At 41.1% G+C, this 21429-nt stretch overlaps 1 protein-coding gene across 1 annotated transcript; it reads left to right on the top strand.

Moving 5' to 3' along the window:
* Positions 1 to 15331: 15331 nt before the first annotated feature.
* LOC137720050 (putative methyltransferase PMT26) lies at positions 15332 to 20420 on the top strand. Its single transcript, XM_068459051.2, has 9 exons — positions 15332 to 15622; positions 15940 to 17027; positions 17113 to 17262; positions 17738 to 18008; positions 18389 to 18499; positions 18594 to 18768; positions 19123 to 19395; positions 19631 to 19825; positions 19929 to 20420. Exons 2-9 carry the CDS (start codon positions 15954 to 15956, stop codon positions 20155 to 20157), a joined length of 2478 nt encoding a protein of 825 aa, XP_068315152.2. The 5' UTR covers positions 15332 to 15622; positions 15940 to 15953; the 3' UTR covers positions 20158 to 20420.
* Positions 20421 to 21429: the final 1009 nt, after the last annotated feature.

Below are 21429 nucleotides of genomic sequence, written 5' to 3' on the forward strand. Positions count from 1 at the left end.
GAAATGATAATTTGATTGACAACTTTATCCTTGTGTAAATGATCTTCAAAGACCTAAAGACCAACCAATCATATCTTGCCACATCATTAGTTATTTTGACAAATAAAAAACCCAAAATATCATAAATGAGAAAAAGAAAAAGGAAAAAACCTAAAATCCGATCGCATTTGGTGTTTTGGAGCAACACCAGCCACATTTGGTGTTTTGGAGCAACACCAGCCAAGTTTCCTTTAAAAATTCACAAACCAATAATCCAAACAAACATCAGCAACATTTTTCAAATGAACAAAGAACACAAAACAAACAATAACGATTCCGAACCCAACCATTAAAAATAATATATATATATACATACATACATACATACATACATATATATATATATATATATATTAAACAACTTTACAAGATTGGGAAAAAATCAATGGAATTGATTCAATGACAACACCGTTTCGAACTTGAACTTATTGAATCAGGCATTGCAGCGATGATCCACCTGAAAATGATGAAGGTACTGTCACAAATTATGATCGTCTCTGAGATTTTAGGGACCCTATGCGATATTTGTAAAAGAGACCCTCCTTAAGATAGTTTTAAGTTTTTAAAAAAAGTATGACAATGTATTGATACTAGAAAACATTCACTTAAATCAAAACAAAACCACTTAGTATTACGGTCTAGTAGTATTCCTCTTCGTTTGTAAGTGAGAGTTCTTAGGTTCAATTCTCATCAAAGGCAAATTTGAACCACATTATTATTAGCTCATTGTAAGGCTTAGTCCACTCCCCCACCCCGTTAATGTAAATAATATCGTTTGTTAAAAATAAAAAAAAATTAAAACAAACTTTAGCACTTATTGATTGCATGTTTACAAATGACTTTAATGATAAATAAAAAGAGAAACAATTACAAACGTAACATTCACTAAATAATCAAAAGCAATTTTATCTTAAACAACCAAACATGAAAAAAAAAACTTCAAACCTCTAACTTTAAAGTTTCACTTGAATATATAACATTGTTATATAATAAAATTAAGAAACTATCGTTTTTTAGGATTTTATTATTGACACTCAAAATATCTCATTGTACTCCAAGATTATATATATATATATATATATATATATATAATTAAGTGTTTTGAGTTAGTTTTAAGTCTATAGAGTCTAAATTAATGTTTTAAGTCTTAATTGTGTTGATTAGCATCCCTAGTTAATCCCCGGTCTAGAACGATCCCTACTTGCATATATACTACAATTGTCACAAATAGGGTTTAATTTGTGTGTCAAGTTAATTTTCACATCACATGTGCTATCCATTCCAAACCCAAAATTGCTCCAAATTGCACTTTCTTGCTACTTTAGCCCTTTGGATCTACAAACACACGAAAATAACTTAAAATATTAAAATAACTAGGAACTAACAATATAAATGCAAGAAAACAAGCTAACTAAAATGCAAGAAAACAAGCTAATTAAGTCGCATAAATATGCTCCTATCAAAGTGAATTTGAATAAAAAGAATCATTATAGCGCATGTTTGAACCATGATTAATGTACATAGTCATCCAATTTTAAGTCAAATTAACAAATTTAAACTTAGAATAAAAATGACACACCCCGACCGAGATCGGAGCGTGCTGGCCGTCACACAAAGGTGACGTAGCCATGTGCACGTGCGGAAGCTAATAAGTAGTAATATAAAAGTACGAATAATTAAAAACTAGCATACAAGTACTAGAATGAGTGCTAGTTAGTGCGATACAAATTCAGAGCAGGTCTATAGCAGTCCAAATAAAACAACAACAGTAGTACGCCCGAAGGCGACCCTACAATGGGGAGTGTCTGTCAGAACGCCGAAAAGCTCTCAAGGGAAACCACCGCAACGGCTAAGCAACTAGAACCTGGAGGGGCGCAAAACAAAAGCGTGAGTGGGCAAAAACAATTCTTTCTAAAACCATTTATAAAATACTTTCTAACCCCTCGCCGTAAAACCTGTATACTTCCCAGAAAATAAACATATATACGTATGTGTAAACATGCAAAACATGCTCAAGGGTATACCAATCATGCTCAAGATATGCCATGCCAAAATCTCAAAGTGATATGCAAGTGCCCAGGTATAATCATAATCAATATCATGTAATCAGGCAGCCGGAGTCACCTACGTGACCTGTACGGCTACATCTAGAGCTCAAATCTCACTCTCGATATCTAAACCTGCCCACGAGTCGGAACCACCTAAAGTGGTCTGTACGACAAGCCTGGGTGTAACATATATATACGCTCTAGTGCTACGATCACGTGAAGGCTGTGCGAATAATCGCGGGTCACCTACGAGTCGGAACCACCTATTGTGGTCTGTACAACAGGCCTATGCACCTAGCTTGGATCCAAGCTGAGCGTATGGTGCGGGAGGTGAACAACACGTGAAGGACTGTGCCCTACTCTGGGCGGGAGCACTAACACCGGGGGTGCAGGTTATGAGCTCTCTAAGCATCTCTAACCACTATTTAATGCAATCGTTAAATAACGCTTACCTGGCACTTACCTATGCCTCCACAGCACCCACATATAAATATGTATATGCATGCCACTACTAATGAATGTGATGATGCATAAACGTTAATAATAACATGCATGGCATAAGGCAAATAACCCTTTTAAATCAATTTCTGGGAATATAAATGTATATAGGTATATACGGAAAACAAAAGCCCACTCACTGGTATGTAGAAGGGTCGTAGCCCCCCTGTCTCGCGTGTGCACGCTCGTCCTCTGGGTACGTGTCACCTAAATGCGAAACAACTATAAAAACGTTAACTTTAAAGCACATAACCCGTTTCTCGTAATAACTTCTCATACATTGCTCAAAATGGACAAATGAATATACCAACGTGCTCTACACAACCTCAGGATCACAACCATATATTTAGAAAAAATTTTGGACCCCGCACGCGCCCCCACGCGCCAGCACAGGCACGGACCTACGCGCCCCCCACGCGCGGCCACGTGCCAGGCACACTGACGGTGTCAACAGACGCCGTCAGGAATATTTCGTTAAACTGACGGAATATTCCGTCAAATCTAACCGGATTCCGTTACTGCCGTTAGGAATATTCCGTTAAACTTAACGGAATATTCTGGTTTCTTCTCCGGTCGACTCTCGCCGGACTCCGGTCGCCGGAAAACTGGGAAAAGTTTAAACTCACTATTCTCCTTCGTTTCTCAACCATTTTCTATGATTCTTGGACCAAAAGAAAGCCCTAAACTAGTAGAATCACGTTACACAACTTTTAAAAGCTAAAAACCACGCGATCATACCTGTCTCAAAACTCAAAACTCGGCCAACTTCGAACCAAGCTTTCCCGACGTCCAATTTTGTCCAACGAGCTACTCCGACGCTCCTTAGGACCTCACTAAGACACCTACGAGCTCAGAAATCCCAAAAACTCAATGTATAATTTTTGCATGAACAGTACTCAAATCGGCCATTGTTGAATCGACGTGAAAACGAAGTATTCCTCACCTGAAAATGGTATGGCTGAGCTCGCCTCGACCTCACGAGTTGAATGGTGTAATTGGTTCCTTCGATCTGTGATGGTTTGGGTGTTTTTGATGTTTGTCCGTACGTCGAAGGAAGAAGAAGAAGAAGAAAGGGAGGGAGAGAGACACGGGACAGAGGCAGAGGGAGAGGGAGAGTGTGGCAGTGTGTGTGTGAGTTGTCCAACACCTGCCACCCCACACAAACAACCCACAACGTGCCAAAAACGAACTAGGGGCAACATCGTAAATTCACACGTGCGTTTCGAAAGTTCCGGGACGGGGTGTCACAACCTTCCCACCTTAATAGAATTTCGTCCCGAAATTCAAAACAACCAAACAGCAGCCCCTAGTGGCCAAAGAACAAACGAGGGTACAAATCCCTCATTCGATCTTCTGTCTCCCACGTGGCTTCCTCAACGGAATGATTCCTCCACAAAACCTTCACTAAATTCACTGTCTTGTTCCTCAGGACCTTTTCTTTCCAATCTAGTATCGTCACCGGCTCCTCGTCGTACGTCAAATCTGGGTTAATCTCAAGCGGTTGAGGGGGTATCACATGAGATGGATCAGCAACATAGTGTCGGAGCATAGACACGTGAAAAACATTATGCACTCTAGCCAACTCCGGAGGCAACTCCAACCTGTAAGCTACCTCACCAACTCGTTCTGTGACCGCGTATGGTCCGGTGTACCTAGGACTCAGTTTCCCTTTCTTTCCGAACCGCACAACACCTCTCCACGGTGAAAGCTTCAGAAATACCCAATCTCCGACCTCATACGTTCTGTCCGTAGCACGCCGATCCGCTAGACTCTTCTGCCTGTCCTGAGCTGCTTTCAGGTTAGACTTAATCACCTGAACATTCTGAGTAGTCTCCTCGACAATCTCTGGACCCACTAAAACTCTTTCGCCAACCTCTGACCAACACAACGGTGTGCGACAAGCTCTGCCATACAAGGCCTCAAATGGCGCCATGCCAATGCTCGAATGAAAACTGTTGTTGTAAGCAAATTCCATCAAATCCAACCTTTGGTGCCAAGCGTCACCAAACTGCAACACCGAAGCTCGCAGCATATCCTCCAAGGTCTGAATAGTTCTCTCTGACTGTCCGTCTGTCTGTGGATGATACGCCGTGCTGTAAAGTAATCTCGTGCCCAAAGCTTCCTGGAAAGCTACCCAAAACTTCGATGTAAATCGTGGATCTCGATCCGAAATAATACTCACAGGGACACCGTGGTACTTCACAACCTTCGAGATGAACAACTCCGCTAAACGGCTCAGAGAATACTTCTCTCTTACCGGAATAAAATGAGCCGACTTAGTGAGTCGATCGACGATCACCCAAATGCCGTCAAAGCCATTATGTGTACGCGGGAGCTTGTACACAAAATCCATGGTGATATTTTCCCATTTCCACTCTGGGATGGGAAGCGGCTGCAACAACCCAAACGGCTTCTTCCTCTCTGCTTTAACTTGCTGACAAACAGCACACCTGCTCACATACTCGGCTATCTCCCTCTTCATACCCGGCCAATAATAAAACGGTCGAATGGTATGATACATTTTAGTAGCTCCTGGATGCATGGCATAAGCCGAGATATGTGCTTCATCGAGAATTTCTTTCTTCAACTCCACACTCTTAGGCACAAACATTCTACCTTCTAGCATCAACATGCCATCCGAATCACGAACTCTGAGGTCTCGCCTCCTACCTTGCTCTCGAGCTTGAATAAGTTCTTGAGTCTCCTGATCAGCTACTTGGGCTTCAAGCACCCGATCAACAAGTATCGGCCTAACTTGGAAATTAGCAAGTAATGCCACATCTCGATCTTCGGCTTCTAGCCTTACCCCCGTAGTACGCAAGTCCACCAAAAGAGGAGCACGACTAGCGTACAACGCATTAATACGGCCCTGTGACTTCCTGCTAAGTGCATCAGCCACTACGTTCGCACGACCAGGATGATAATCAATCGTGCAATCGTAATCGCTGAGCAACTCCAACCACCTCCGCTGACGAAGATTGAGTTCCTTCTGAGTAAAGAGATACTGGAGACTCTTGTGATCCGTAAAGATCCTGCACTTTTCTCCGTAAAGATAGTGCCTCCACAACTTTAACGCAAAAATGATAGCAGCCAACTCCAAATCATGTGTAGGGTAATTCCTCTCATGAGGTTTCAACTGCCGCGAAGCATAAGCAATCACCCTACCATGCTGCATCAATACACATCCCAAACCATTCAAGGAAGCATCGCTATAAACCTCGAAATCACCGCTATCGTCTGGGAGTGCCAAAACAGGTGCATGAGTGAGACAATGCTTCAACCGTTGGAAACTCTGCTCACACCTATCATCCCACTCAAATTTAACATCCTTCCTCGTTAACCTCGTCAACGGCAAGGCAATCACCGAAAAATCCTTAACGAACCTCCGATAATACCCTGCCAAACCAAGGAAACTTCTCACTTCGGTGACGGTTCGCGGTTGCTCCCAACTCTCTACCGCTGCAACCTTCTGAGGGTCAACCAAAATACCCTGAGCAGAAATGACGTGTCCCAAGAATGCAACTTGGTCTAACCAGAACTGGCACTTGCTAAACTTAGCATATAACTGGTGTTCCCTCAACCTTTTCAACACCAAAGTAAGATGTCGAACATGCTCCGCTTTCGACTTAGAATACACCAGAATATCGTCAATGAAGACAATGACGAATCTATCCAAGTAAGGCTGGAATACTCGGTTCATCAAATCCATAAAGGCGGCTGGTGCATTCGTCAACCCAAATGGCATAACCAGAAACTCGTAATGACCGTAACGAGTCCTGAACGCCGTCTTAGGGACATCATCCCTACTGATCTTCAGCTGATAGTAACCAGACCTCAGGTCAATCTTAGAGAACACACAAGCACCTCTCAGCTGATCGAACAAATCATCGATACGAGGCAATGGATAACGGTTTTTAATCGTCACCCGATTGAGTTGCCTGTAGTCGATGCACAACCTCAAGGTTCCATCCTTCTTCCTCACAAACAACACTGGAGCACCCCAAGGCGAAGTACTAGGCTGGATAAATCCCTTATCTACTAACTCTTGCAGCTGAACTTTCAATTCCCTTAACTCCGCAGGAGCCATACGATAAGGAGTTAAAGAAATAGGATTGGTACCTGGAATCAACTCAATGGTGAACTCTACGTCTCGATCTGGGGGTAACCCAGGTAAATCCTCAGGAAATACATCAGGGAAGTGTCTGACCACTCTCACATCCTCTACTCTGTTAGAAACAGCTTCATCTAGCACTACGTGAGCCAGATACCCCTGACAGCCTTTAGATAACAACTTTTTCGCTCGCAGCGCCGAAATAACGCCATGTCTCACCCCACTCTGCTCACCCACGAAAGTAACCACAGGTAGTCCAGGTCGGTGAAACGTAACTACTTTCCCGTAACAGTCAATGTTGGCACGATAGAAGTGCAACCAGTCCGTGCCCAGAATCACATCAAAGTCCACAATATCTAACGGGATAAGATCAGCTGACAAAGCGACTCCCTCTACGATCACTGGACATCCTGGGTACACACAATCTACGACACAACTTTCTCCTCTAGGCATAACAAACTCTAAATCATACCCTAGAGGTGTGGGGCGGGGTTGCGTCACTTGAGCAAACGTATGAGAAATTACGGAATGTGTAGCTCCACAATCAATTAAGACTCTAGCAAAACAACCAAGAATGTTTAACGTACCCATAATCAAGTCTGGGTTGTTCTGAGCGTCCTGCAGAGAAATATTGTGAAGACGCCCCTGTCCCTGCTGACGCCCACCGCGGCCTCGGCTCGCCTGAACGCCGCGTCCCTGAGCACCACGCCCCTGACTGGGCTGGCCTGACTATCTCGAAGACCCTGCACTGCTAGTGGCAATCTCCCCCTGCTGATACTGTCCTCCTTGATACCACTGTGAACCACCCGCTGGAGCTGGAGGATACGGCATATAGCCGCCTGAATACTGGGGATAGCCACCCTGGGAATAGGGATCCTGGGGATACTGATACTGCCCCGGAGCATAAGGGACAGCATCACCCTGATAGTGGTAAGCACCACCTCGACTCGTCTGGCCGTAGTTACTAGTACCCTGAATCTGCTGGAGCGGTGCAGGTGGTGGCATAAAGGTCTGCGGCGGTTTCTGCTGCTGCTGACCCTGGGGACAATTTGCCGCTCTATGTCCCACCTGTCCACATGTGAAACAACCATTGCTACCACGTCTACACTCGCCGAAATGTCGGTTGTTACACCTGCGGCAAATAGGGGCTCTGCCTCGCCCACCATCGCCCTGCCTCTGGCCTCTAGCGCCACCAGAAAATCTACCTCCACGACCCTGTCCAGTGGCACTGAAGCCACCACTCGAAGAACTAGAACTAGCTCCACCTCTCTTGAAGTTCTGAGTCTGTCGGGGCCCGAGCGATGCCTGACCTTTGCCTTTGTCATCTTTCTTCTGGTTGCCGTCCTTCTCTTCATCCGTATCGCTCGACATATTCTCGGAGTCCTCGATCCTCAACAGTATCTCATAGAAGTCCCGATAAGTCTCGCTGTGGACCGTAGACGCCATAGAACGCCACTTCTTCCTGGTGCCCAGACGGAAAAGACGGAGCATCTCCGCCGGATTACCAGCGACATCAGGGTGATAACGGGACAAGTCCGTAAACTTACGGTAGTACTCATTCGCTGACATCTTCCGCTGTTTCAGTTCGGAAAACTCCTGCTTCTTACGGTCAATGTACTCAGGGGGTACATATCTTCTCCTAAACAACCCCGTAAACACGTTCCAATCAATCCTCTGATCCGGAGTCAACCTACGAAGCTCCTGCTCCCACCAAGCTGCCGACTCCGTATCCAGAAACCAAGCGGTCGTCTCAACCCACCTCTCCATAGGCAAGTTCCCCTGATTATGTAGCACCCGGAAAGTCTTCTCTATGTGTTCTAGCCAGCGCTCTGCGCTCTCGGGTCCCTCACTGCCCTTAAACTTATCCAGCTTCAAATTGTACATAGTCTCCAGAGGAGTCCTCTGGGGAGGGCGCATCACTGCCTGAAGGGCTGTAGCAAAAGCTTCCCCCAACTGAGTAATATCGGGGAACATAGGCTCAGAAGAGCGACGGGGTTCCCGACGAGGCGGCATAGTTCTGACAGAAGACACCAAAATTATTAGAATACTCACAAGGACACAGGACTGCCAAACCTAGGCTCTGATACCAAACTGACACACCCCGACCGAGATCGGAGCGTGCTGGCCGTCACACAAAGGTGACGTAGCCATGTGCACGTGCGGAAGCTAATAAGTAGTAATATAAAAGTACGAATAATTAAAAACTAGCATACAAGTACTAGAATGAGTGCTAGTTAGTGCGATACAAATTCAGAGCAGGTCTATAGCAGTCCAAATAAAACAACAACAGTAGTACGCCCGAAGGCGACCCTACAATGGGGAGTGTCTGTCAGAACGCCGAAAAGCTCTCAAGGGAAACCACCGCAACGGCTAAGCAACTAGAACCTGGAGGGGCGCAAAACAAAAGCGTGAGTGGGCAAAAACAATTCTTTCTAAAACCATTTATAAAATACTTTCTAACCCCTCGCCGTAAAACCTGTATACTTCCCAGAAAATAAACATATATACGTATGTGTAAACATGCAAAACATGCTCAAGGGTATACCAATCATGCTCAAGATATGCCATGCCAAAATCTCAAAGTGATATGCAAGTGCCCAGGTATAATCATAATCAATATCATGTAATCAGGCAGCCGGAGTCACCTACGTGACCTGTACGGCTACATCTAGAGCTCAAATCTCACTCTCGATATCTAAACCTGCCCACGAGTCGGAACCACCTAAAGTGGTCTGTACGACAAGCCTGGGTGTAACATATATATACGCTCTAGTGCTACGATCACGTGAAGGCTGTGCGAATAATCGCGGGTCACCTACGAGTCGGAACCACCTATTGTGGTCTGTACGACAGGCCTATGCACCTAGCTTGGATCCAAGCTGAGCGTATGGTGCGGGAGGTGAACAACACGTGAAGGACTGTGCCCTACTCTGGGCGGGAGCACTAACACCGGGGGTGCAGGTTATGAGCTCTCTAAGCATCTCTAACCACTATTTAATGCAATCGTTAAATAACGCTTACCTGGCACTTACCTATGCCTCCACAGCACCCACATATAAATATGTATATGCATGCCACTACTAATGAATGTGATGATGCATAAACGTTAATAATAACATGCATGGCATAAGGCAAATAACCCTTTTAAATCAATTTCTGGGAATATAAATGTATATAGGTATATACGGAAAACAAAAGCCCACTCACTGGTATGTAGAAGGGTCGTAGCCCCCCTGTCTCGCGTGTGCACGCTCGTCCTCTGGGTACGTGTCACCTAAATGCGAAACAACTATAAAAACGTTAACTTTAAAGCACATAACCCGTTTCTCGTAATAACTTCTCATACATTGCTCAAAATGGACAAATGAATATACCAACGTGCTCTACACAACCTCAGGATCACAACCATATTTTTAGAAAAAATTTGGACTCCGCACGCGCCCCCACGCGCCAGCACAGGCACGGACCTACGCGCCCCCCACGCGCGGCCACGTGCCAGGCACACTGACGGTGTCAACAGACGCCGTCAGGAATATTCCGTTAAACTGACGGAATATTCCGTCAAATCTAACCGGATTCCGTTACTGCCGTTAGGAATATTCCGTTAAACTTAACGGAATATTCTGGTTTCTTCTCCAGTCGACTCTCGCCGGACTCCGGTCGCCGGAAAACTGGGAAAAGTTTAAACTCACTATTCTCCTTCGTTTCTCAACCATTTTCTATGATTCTTGGACCAAAAGAAAGCCCTAAACTAGTAGAATCACGTTACACAACTTTTAAAAGCTAAAAACCACGCGATCATACCTGTCTCAAAACTCAAAACTCGGCCAACTTCGAACCAAGCTTTCCCGACGTCCAATTTTGTCCAACGAGCTACTCCGACGCTCCTTAGGACCTCACTAAGACACCTACGAGCTCAGAAATCCCAAAAACTCAATGTATAATTTTTGCATGAACAGTACTCAAATCGGCCATTGTTGAATCGACGTGAAAACGAAGTATTCCTCACCTGAAAATGGTATGGCTGAGCTCGCCTCGACCTCACGAGTTGAATGGTGTAATTGGTTCCTTCGATCTGTGATGGTTTGGGTGCTTTTGATGTTTGTCCGTACGTCGAAGGAAGAAGAAGAAGAAGAAAGGGAGGGAGAGAGACACGGGACAGAGGCAGAGGGAGAGGGAGAGTGTGGCAGTGTGTGTGTGAGTTGTCCAACACCTGCCACCCCACACAAACAACCCACAACGTGCCAAAAACGAACTAGGGGCAACATCGTAAATTCACACGTGCGTTTCGAAAGTTCCGGGACGGGGTGTCACAAAAAAACCCAAACAAGAACTCGAAAACAAAATCATTATGTACTCAAACTATCTCAAAGAACCAAATCATTCATGACAATTATACACCTTAAAAAAACAAACCTACACATATTGATTGTGTTTTACTGATCTTATGTAATTTTCAGTTGAGTTTCTCAAAGAGGTGCATTCAATTAGTAGTTTAAATCTCCAGCACATATCTAGATTTTGGTTGGAAAATCGAGACCTCCCGCGTAGAAAAAAACTCTACTACAAAATCCCATTACCAGTACCAAGTTGAGAGAGAGAGAGAGAGAGAGAGAGAGAGAGAGAGAGAGAGAGAGTCATAGATCGGATGATTTGGAAGAAAAAGTTTGAAAAGGTTAGAAAAATATAGATCTGATGATTCGGAAGAAAAAGTTTGAAAAGGTTAGAAATTTTTTACTGTTTTTTCAGACTTTCAGAGAGAGTGGACATTAAAATATTTAGTAAAAAAAAATTTGAAGCTATTGTCAAATTTGACAACAAGCTTCTTTGCTGCCATTTCATGTCATGCCACATAAAATTTAGCATTTCGGTGGGAAACAATAGTAGTTATCTTTTTTTACTGTTATAACTTATGTGGACAATTTAACATCTCCTTTGAAGATACTCTTAGTCATTATTCATAATTTCATCAGATTAGGAAATACACCCACTGTCACACTTGGACAATTCCAACTGGAGGGAAAAAGATATTTGACTTTTTTTTTTGTCCTTTTTAATTGTTAGGGGAAAAAGCAAATGAACCATCTTTATATTCAACTAATGTGACTACCCTAATAATGTAAAATTGCATTAATAAAACACATCATGACATCGCAATGTAAAGCAAACATAACTCTTAAAATTTGGATTTAACTAAGTTGGATAGAGTAGTGTGTTCTACTTTTTGCATTGGAATTTAAATTTCTCTCTCCATAAATTATAATTACGTAAATTTAGCATCTTTGTGCTCAGTTTCAAGTGCGAGTCAAACTCCTCTTATATTGCATGCATGCGTGACAAGGAAAAAAAACATTCAATGTCTTTGTATGGACTTATAATAAAGAATAAAAACATCATGGAATAAATTGAATGTAATATCCAATCCCAAATTTTCTAGTTATTTCATTCTAGAAGTATTTCAGAGATTTAATTGAATATAGTTCGTTAAATTCTCCAGTTTTGAGAAAAACCCAATAAAAGGTTTTTTTTTGTCATTTCCAATTTTTACTTGAGCTTTTTGGTCAACTCTTCAGTTGGTTAGATAAAGCTCGATTCCATGAGCACATAGCCTCAAACGGTCCCAATTCCGAGTTAGAATGAAGAAGTTAGAAGCTTTTAAAGTGGGGAGCATTTTGGTCATTTTGATCTTACTATAAATAGCGGGTTTCCACAAGTGGGAACCAAGATTTTGGAAAGTTTCCATTTTGGGAAACTGACCAGAACCCAAAAAACTTACAAACCCAAATTCAACCCCACTGGCCCACACGACTGCTTATTTTTCAACATCGATTCTGGCCAATTCCGACAAAAATTTTCAACGCCGCCACCACTATCTTGAAGCTCTCACTCTCCTCAACAAAACCCACTCAAGAACCGACCAATTTAACCATTGTATGTGGCAGTGCAAGGCCATGAAACCTAACGTTTTCGTGACAAGTCCGGCGACGTTTTCCCTTTTTCCTTTTGTCTGGTGAATCAACAAAGTGACGATTGACGCCACAATCTACCTTTTGTAGGTTATCATGCTAGGAGTAAATCCTGACCAACCCCGACCGCGTTGGACCACCGTAGGTGGCGAATCGACACCGGGAAGTTTTGAACACCCACTATCTTTACAGTAGAAATTGACCGTCTTCCGTCCATTTTTAGACTTCGTGGCAGGTATAAAAGCTGTTCCTCTTGTTGAGATTTACATTCTTGTAAATTTTGGTAGAATTTGGAGCTAGGGAAAAAATTAGGTCTGCGGTCGCCGGAAACCACCACCCGTGGCGGCACATGAGGAAAAAAAAAATTTCATAGATTTTGGATAACAAAATGTTCTCAATGACCTTAGCCCATATCCAAGGCCCGTTTGTTGAAATTTGATACGATACTTCGATTATTCACTTTTTAGGATAATCGTTCAGCTGTACAATTTTTGTAATAGACGAAGATTCGATCGTAGGATCATCATAAATTTTTAGTATGTTGTTCTGGAAGCATATTGAGACCCTTACTTACAAATTAAAAATCCAATTTGTGGATCTTCCGCTTAGAATTACTATTGTTGTTGGCCCTACCATTGATATTTGACCGACAGTCGACATTTTATTCAACGTGTCCCAAATTATTCTAATGTGTCATTTATTTATAAAATGTTGTTGAGGCTTGATAGAGCTTAGTTGGCATTGAACCCCATTTAGCAAAGCTAACTAAATCTCATCTTTGTGTTTTATATTTTTGGTTTTTTGTTGTTCAAATCCTCTTGGTAGTGTTCGTTTTTGTTAAGGTGACAAACAAAAAATCCCCCTCTACAGGAGGAGAAATTTTTTTATGTACCTGGAATATATGCTGACTTGGAGTTCCACAAATAAAAATTTGACATGTGTATATTTTATTCTTTTTAATTAAAGATACCAATTATTTTAGAAATTCACACTACAATAATCAGAAGCACACGAGCATCAATCTGAGATGCCGATTAACCATCCAATGCACCAACCTTCATCACAAGTTGGTGATTTAACTATCCATGCTCTCTGTACTTTCTCTTTCTTTTCTTTCCTCTCTTTCTCTCCCACTCTTGCTTCTACTACATGGAACCCAGGGATTGTTGGTGAGACTCCAACTCAGATCCGTTATCGCCAATCCCGATTTATCAGCCGTTGAGGTCATTAACGTCTTCTTATTCTGGTGCAAGAAAGAGAAGAAATAAAAAAGGGAAAAGAGACGGAGAAAGAAAGAGAAAGGGAGAGAGAGGTAAGGGGGAATGGCAAAATCGGTGGGGGATGAGGGGATGGGCCGTGACGGCGGAGATGGTATTTAAAGAGGTGAGGGGGAATGGCAGAATCGGTGGGGGATGAGGGGTTGGGCCGTAATGGTAGGGATGGTGTTTTACCTTCTTCTTTCTTTTTAAATTTTTTTGTTATTTTTATTATTTTCTGAAAATGAATATACAAGGATAAAATAGGTATTTCAATGAAGTTCATTAATCATAGTTAGTGCCATTTTAAAGAGTGATAAAAAAGGTGTCAAACAATTATTAGTGGGGAATTCTAGGTCACCATATGTGACCGGTTCCTAAAAAAATTTCTTCCACGGGAGAGGGAATCAAAGTTTTTGAACTATCTTTAAAACCATTATTTAACACACTCACACACTCTCTCTCTAGAAATCTCTCTCTCATTACTATCTTAGACTTGTTCATATTTATGTCGCATTGAAAAAGAGTATATATTGATTATATGACAACCACTTCGGTTTAGTTTTGATATGGTTTTGTACCCAATAAGCCAGCAAGCTTCCATTTGGATCATTTTCCTTGCATTGATCGTGATGTAATACGCCACCAAACATCCATAAATTAGTCCATAAATTCATCTAGGATTTGGAAAAGCATTGACGATTATCATGAGTCCCATAACTTAAGCACTATGTTGAGTAAACCCCAAACGTCAATAAATATACTTTTCACATATCAATTCAATACAAGCGCTTCATAGATCTCAAGTAAGCATTCATGATATTCAAGGTAAAATTGACAGTTAACTTAATTGTCCATTTAAATTTATACTTTATACGCATATTTCATGATATTCTAAATTTTAATAACGCATTGTCACGTGCCACTTAGTACTAGGATCTAGTGGTATTCCTCTTTACTTATAAGTGAGAGGTCTTATGTTCGATTCTTGCACACATACAAATTTGAACCAACTTATTACTAACCCATTGTGAGGTTAAACTATTCTCTCTCCCTCAATGTATAAAATGATATTAATTGTTCAAAGAAAAAAAAAAAACGCATTGTCACATGTATGCGTAGAAGACTCAAGAATGGTACAACTATCTCTTACCGCAGATTGCTGGAGGCAGCTTCCAAGGAAACACCATGCCAAGCCATAAGTGTGCATCACATCCTACTAAAACAAACACTAATCTAAGTAATGCGTCACCATTCATGGTTTTGGTCATTCCGTTAAAAACGATTTTGGGTAATTTTTAAAGTTTTGTAACTCAATCGTTTCTTAACCAAATTCGACCTATAATATATCAAAATAAAGATAGAAAAATGTAGAATAATATTATACCTATTTAGAAGCCTAATGCTTGGCAAAGATGGTTGGAAATTAACCTGAAATTTTCGAATTTAGAAAGAGAGTCCTCTCTCCTCTATCATTCATTCTTTCTTTCTCTCTCTCTCGTGGAGTGGAGTTGTTTGGTATTAAATGTCTTCCGCGTCCTCTATCTCTGCCAAATCCTTGTGCTTTTCTTTTTTTTCTTTCTTTTCTTTCGTTTTCTCATTGGAGATTGCTGATTGGAGATTATTGAAGGTCGGATAATGGAGGAATAACCCTCAACAACACCACATATCAGATCTTCCCAAACACACAATCAAACAAACAAGGTACTTACTTACCTCCCTTCCAAAAGATTTGATCTGCTCTCCAAATTATTTGAATTTACAGTTCCGTCTGTGTTAGTTTGTTTGATATTATTAACCAAGATTAGGTTATTTTTGTTGGGTCAATTGGGATTCCTGCTGCTGTTTTTAGTAATCTGTTTCCCATATTTTCCATTTTTCAGACCTTCATTGCTTTATATCCTTTTCCTTTCCTGTTACTTGGATCCATTGCCGGATCTGTTAATTGCTACAGATCTGGGCTACCATCATTACTTCATTTCGTCCTAGTAATTCGCTTTTCGTCTTGTTTCAATTTTCAGGTGCTGGGTCAAACATGGCCATAGGTAAATATACTAGAGTAGATAGTAGGAGGCCCTCCTCCAATGGCTACTGCTCCACCGTCACCATTGTGGTGTTTGTGGCCTTGTGCTTGGTCGCCGTTTGGATGATGACCTCCTCCTCTGTAGTTCCCGTTCAAAATGTTGATTTGCCCCAGGAGAATAAGAGTGACCTCAACGAGCAGGACAGCAATGACATTGGCGTCAAGGAACAAGTGAGTGACACCAAAAACAGGCAATTTGAAGATAACCCCGGTGACTTACCTGATGACGCAACCAAAGGAGACAGTGACGGTGCTGCTCAGGGCGAAGACAAGGTGGAAGAGAAGTCTGAAGACTCTACTGCGGAGAGATTTGTGGAAAAGACTCAAGAGACGCCTGAGGAGAAGACTGAAGACAAGATTGAGGACAAGACCGAAGACAAGATTGAGGAGAAGACTGAAGACAAGAGTGAGGAGAAAACTGAAGATGGTGACTCTAAGGCGGAAAATGGAGAATTGAATTCTGAAGATGCAGAAAAAAAAAGCGATGGTGGTGAAAACGAGAAGAAGTCTGATTCCAGTGATAATGATAAGAAGTTGGATGATGACAGTGATAAAAAATTAGACAGCTCTGAAGAAATAAATGATACAGAAAAGGTGAATGGTCAGATAGAGGAGAAACTGGAGGTAACTGATACCAAGGAGGCAGATGGGGAGAAAAAGGAAAATGAGCAGGCCAAAAACGAAAGTTCAAATGAGGTATTCCCTTCTGTTGCTCAGTCAGAGCTGTTGAACGAGACTACAACTCAAAATGGTTCGTGGTCAACTCAATCGGCAGAGTCAAAGAACGAGAAGGAGGCTCAGCGTACTTCTAATCAGAAGACCAGTTACAACTGGAAAGTCTGCAATTCCACTGCTGGGCCTGATTTCATCCCCTGCCTTGACAATTTGCAAGCCATCAAGAGTCTTCGAAGTACCAAGCATTACGAGCACCGGGAGAGGCACTGTCCCGAAGAGGCTCCCACCTGCCTTCTTCCTCTCCCAGAAGGATATAGACGCTCAATTGAGTGGCCAACAAGCAGGGAAAAGGTATATAACTTAATCAATGTATACATTTTTTTCCACATTGTCCTCTTTCCTTTGTGAGATAGATTGATAAGATGCATTCTTGTAGATATGGTACTACAATGTTCCGCATGCCAAGCTTGCTCAAGTTAAGGGGCATCAGAATTGGGTCAAAGTTACTGGTGAATACCTTACTTTTCCGGGCGGTGGAACACAATTCAAGCGTGGTGCTCTTCATTATATAGATTTCGTACTAGAGGTGAATACTTTTATGCATTTGTTATTTTTCAAATACATTCCACTTGTATTACTTTGCATGCCGGTTTATTCTCTCTGTAAATATGTATGTACATTTCTTCAGATGTGTCAATGTGTGCATTCAATCCTTGTCTTCTCCCCTTCCCTAATATTTTTAATCAGCTCATGCTTTGGAGAATATGTCAGTCTTTGCTACGTCTATATCGTATTAATGCCTATGCATTTATGATGTAGTATATGCATTTCTGTGATTCTTGTTACAGTATAATTGACGCTCTGGTTAGATATGCAGAGTCCTAAGGAATATCTTTTTAAGACCTAGGCAGGAATTTCATCTATAGAGTGACATGTCTTGGCAGCCTATGAATTTCACAAGTTTTGGATGTGATTCACCAGTAGAAAACAACTAGATAAGATATATCTTTCATGTTACTGCTCATCAAAATTATGCTAACCTTGGTTCTCTTCTGTTGTAGTCTGTTCCTGATATTGCCTGGGGAAAACGTTCACGTGTTGTATTAGATGTTGGATGTGGAGTTGCAAGCTTTGGAGGCTTTCTCTTTGACAGAGATGTCCTTGCAATGTCATTGGCCCCAAAAGATGAGCATGAAGCTCAAGTTCAGTTTGCACTTGAAAGAGGAATTCCAGCCATATCTGCTGTGATGGGCACAAAGAGACTTCCCTTCCCAAGCAAAGTTTTTGATGTTGTTCACTGTGCCCGCTGCAGGGTTCCTTGGCATATAGAAGGTAGTTCTTGTGATCAAGCTTAGATTGTTGTTTAAAAATGCAGTTTCCAATGTGTGAAATCCGGGGTTGTTTGGCTGAGTTTTCGATAACTGTCACACCTAGTTTAGGGTTTAGGTTGATAACTTGAAAACAATAATTTTCAGTTTTCTATTTTGTAACTTCTAAGTTGATAGCTGGAAACAGATTTTTAGTTTATTTCCTTGAGCAGTTTTCAAATTGTGCTGCAAAATTTGCACTGCTTTTCATGATTTATATGATAGAACGCTGTTTCTGAACTGACACCAAAGAAGCCCTAGATGTTTGAGTCAGTTTTTTCTGACATAGGAGACTTACTTGGTTATTTCTTTTCATTTGGACTTTCACCAATAAACATGGTGCAGGTGGTAAGCTTCTATTGGAGCTGAATCGTGTGTTGAGACCTGGTGGTTTCTTTGTGTGGTCTGCTACTCCAATATATCAGAAGCTGGCTGAAGATGTTGAAATATGGAAATGTACATAAGTTTAAACCTTGTATATTTGAAACTTTTGAATTGGAGTTGGTTGTTTACTACTAACAAGTCTAAAATTTGTGGGAATCTTCTGCAGCCATGAAGGAACTAACAAAAGCAATATGCTGGGAACTGTTGTCAATTAGTAAGGATACAATAAATGGAGTTGGTATTGCTATATACAAAAAGCCTACTTCGAATGAGTGCTATGAGAAAAGATCACAGAACGAGCCTCCTATCTGCACTACGTCTGATGAGCCAAATGCTGCCTGGTACACATTATATTCAGCTGATCCTTATCTTTCATCTTTAATTTAATGTTTTCACGGAAACAAATTTTTCTCCAGACTTTTGATTTAGTTGCCTAAGCATTCATGGTTGAATTACTGAGTTCTGTTTCTGGCTTAATGAGATTGCTGAACTTGGAGGAAAATGGACATTCTCTATATACTGTAGTTCTAAAACCACGTGGAAAAAAAAAATATTATGATGCTTTGGAAAAGCAAAACCAAACCCCCTCACAATTGGCAATGGTGTTACTCTTGCCAAAATTTGTCTGATGCGAACCCTGAGATAACTATAATCTAAGCTCTATAACTACCCTAATCTTAATTATGTGCGTGCAGGAATGTGCCATTACAAGCATGCATGCACAAAGTGCCTGTAGATGCAACAGAACGTGGGTCTGAATGGCCTGAACAATGGCCATCGAGGTTGGACAAGACACCTTACTGGTTGTTAAATTCCCAAGTTGGTGTTTATGGAAAACCTGCTCCTGAGGATTTCACTGCAGACAATGAGCACTGGAAACGTGTGGTGACAAAGTCATACCTGAATGGAATGGGGATTAACTGGACATCTGTCCGGAATGTTATGGACATGAGAGCTGTGTATGGAGGGTAAGAAAAATCGTTCCTTGGTTATGTTGAATAGTTTGTTTTGATGGATTCGTTTGATGCATGGAAAAATCGACCATCTTCAGTATAATTGTGCTTTGTCATTTATCTTTGTTATTGTTCTTGATATCGCCAAAGAATATGTTGTCTTAGAGGTGGTTCTTGCATAACTTTTTTTTTTTTTTTTATCTTTGAGGTGGCTTATTGCTCTATTTCTGACTTCTGGTTGTGCTTGCAGATTTGCTGCCGCTGTGAAAGATTTGAAAATTTGGGTCATGAATGTGGTCTCAGTAGACTCTCCAGATACACTACCCATAATTTACGAGCGTGGTTTGTTTGGTATGTATCATGATTGGTGCGAATCATTTAGCACATATCCAAGGTCTTATGATCTTATCCATTCCGACCATCTGTTTTCCAAGCTTAAAAAGAGGTGCACACTATTCCATTTCTTGTTTTCTCCACTGCAAAGCATTCATTATGTGATACACCAATTTTTTTCACTGTCCGACTTTGGAATGGCTTGTGAATGGCAGGTGCAATTTAGTGGCTGTAGTTGCGGAGGTTGATCGAATTCTTCGACCTGAGGGAACCCTTATCGTGCGAGATGAGGTTGAGACTATTAATGAGCTGGAGAACATGGTGAGATCGATGCAGTGGGAGGTTCGCATGACCTATTCAAGGGACAAGGAGGGATTGCTCTGTGTGAAGAAGTCCATGTGGCGGCCCAAAGAGTTGGAGACACTCAAGTATGCCATCGCTTAAGCGTGGTGGCCGGAAGTGGCTGCTGGCATTGCCGAGGATATAATAGTTACACATTCTTTTTTTGTTTTGGTTGCTATCGAAATTCATGGTAACTGTACTTTATGTTATATTAGCCGTTTGTATCATTTTAGTTAGGGCTTGTAGTGTCTGTAATTCGTTTGTTACAATATTTTGTTTTCGTTTTTGAGAGGTCGGTGTTTGGAATTTCACTGTAACATTACCTTACAGGTTATTGATGGAAGAAAATGAGCACATTGTTACAATTGCATGCAAAACTAAACTATTGGTTTATAGGATAGGGTGAAATGTTGATTTACTGAAAATTAGGTTTCTGAGCTATATATATTTTTTTTTCTGAAAAATCACAGGGATGTACAAAAAAGTAAAGTTTCATGACTAATGCTACTTACATACACTTAGGGCGTCAAACTAATGCTGTAATTTCATAAATAATCAAGGGAATTGTTATTGGTACTCTAAAAATCTCATTCTACACTCCAAACTTTCTATATTTGGAAACAAAAATACACTTGTGAGGAGTGTAGAATGAGATGTTTGGAGTGCCAATAATACTTCTCAAAATCAAACTAATAAAATTTGTTAATTACATTTCTAATATTAGATTCGAAGTTATTCTATTCAATTTTTCGTTAATTTAAGTCACGTGACTTGCATGTGATATACTTTAGAGAGTAGATTGGTAGCTTTTCATAGTTTAAGGACTTATTCTCTTCGAAAAAATAGTGTATGGAGTTAACTTTGAATGATAAATTAAATGTTAGATGCGCGACCTATATGCAACGTTAAGGCTTGTAGGTAAGAAAATGACGGCAATATCCTCTAAAATGTGTTATGTGACTTAAGTTGATGAAAAATTGGATAAAATACCTTTGAGTATAATATTAGGGATGAAATTTGCAATTTCTAATGAATTTAGTGACTTATTTTACCGAAAAATAATTTAGAAACATAATTTTCACTGAGATGATAATATAGGGACTAAATCGGCAGTTCATCATATATAATACTTGAGGATTTCGATTCTATTGTTGTGAAATGCTTTTGCTAGACTTGGTACTCGGCATTATTCGGATCATTTTTCCTATTATTGGGTCACAATTTGTTTTATGGAAACAAAAGTTGGAGGCTCAAAACTCGACTTTCCATTTTGGTTTTACTGTAAAATACGAGAGCATGTCGTGCTAGGAGCTAGTATTGTAAGTTTGATATACATTGTAATTGAATTAGAGTCTTATTTGCAAGCCAAAACTA

Source organism: Pyrus communis, chromosome 1, assembly GCF_041283825.1.
Source record: "Pyrus communis isolate YQ-2024b chromosome 1, ASM4128382v1, whole genome shotgun sequence".
NCBI classification, from domain to species: Eukaryota; Viridiplantae; Streptophyta; class Magnoliopsida; order Rosales; family Rosaceae; genus Pyrus; species Pyrus communis.

Excerpts from the sequence above, each read along its gene's own strand:
- LOC137720050 (XM_068459051.2), top strand. The coding sequence starts at position 15,954 with ATGGCCATAGGTAAATATACTAGAGTAGATAGTAGGAGGCCCTCCTCC. Across the intron at positions 18,769-19,122 it reads GATGAGCCAAATGCTGCCTG|GAATGTGCCATTACAAGCAT; the intron begins GTACACATTATA and ends ATGTGCGTGCAG. Across the intron at positions 19,396-19,630 it reads ATGAGAGCTGTGTATGGAGG|ATTTGCTGCCGCTGTGAAAG; the intron begins GTAAGAAAAATC and ends TTGTGCTTGCAG.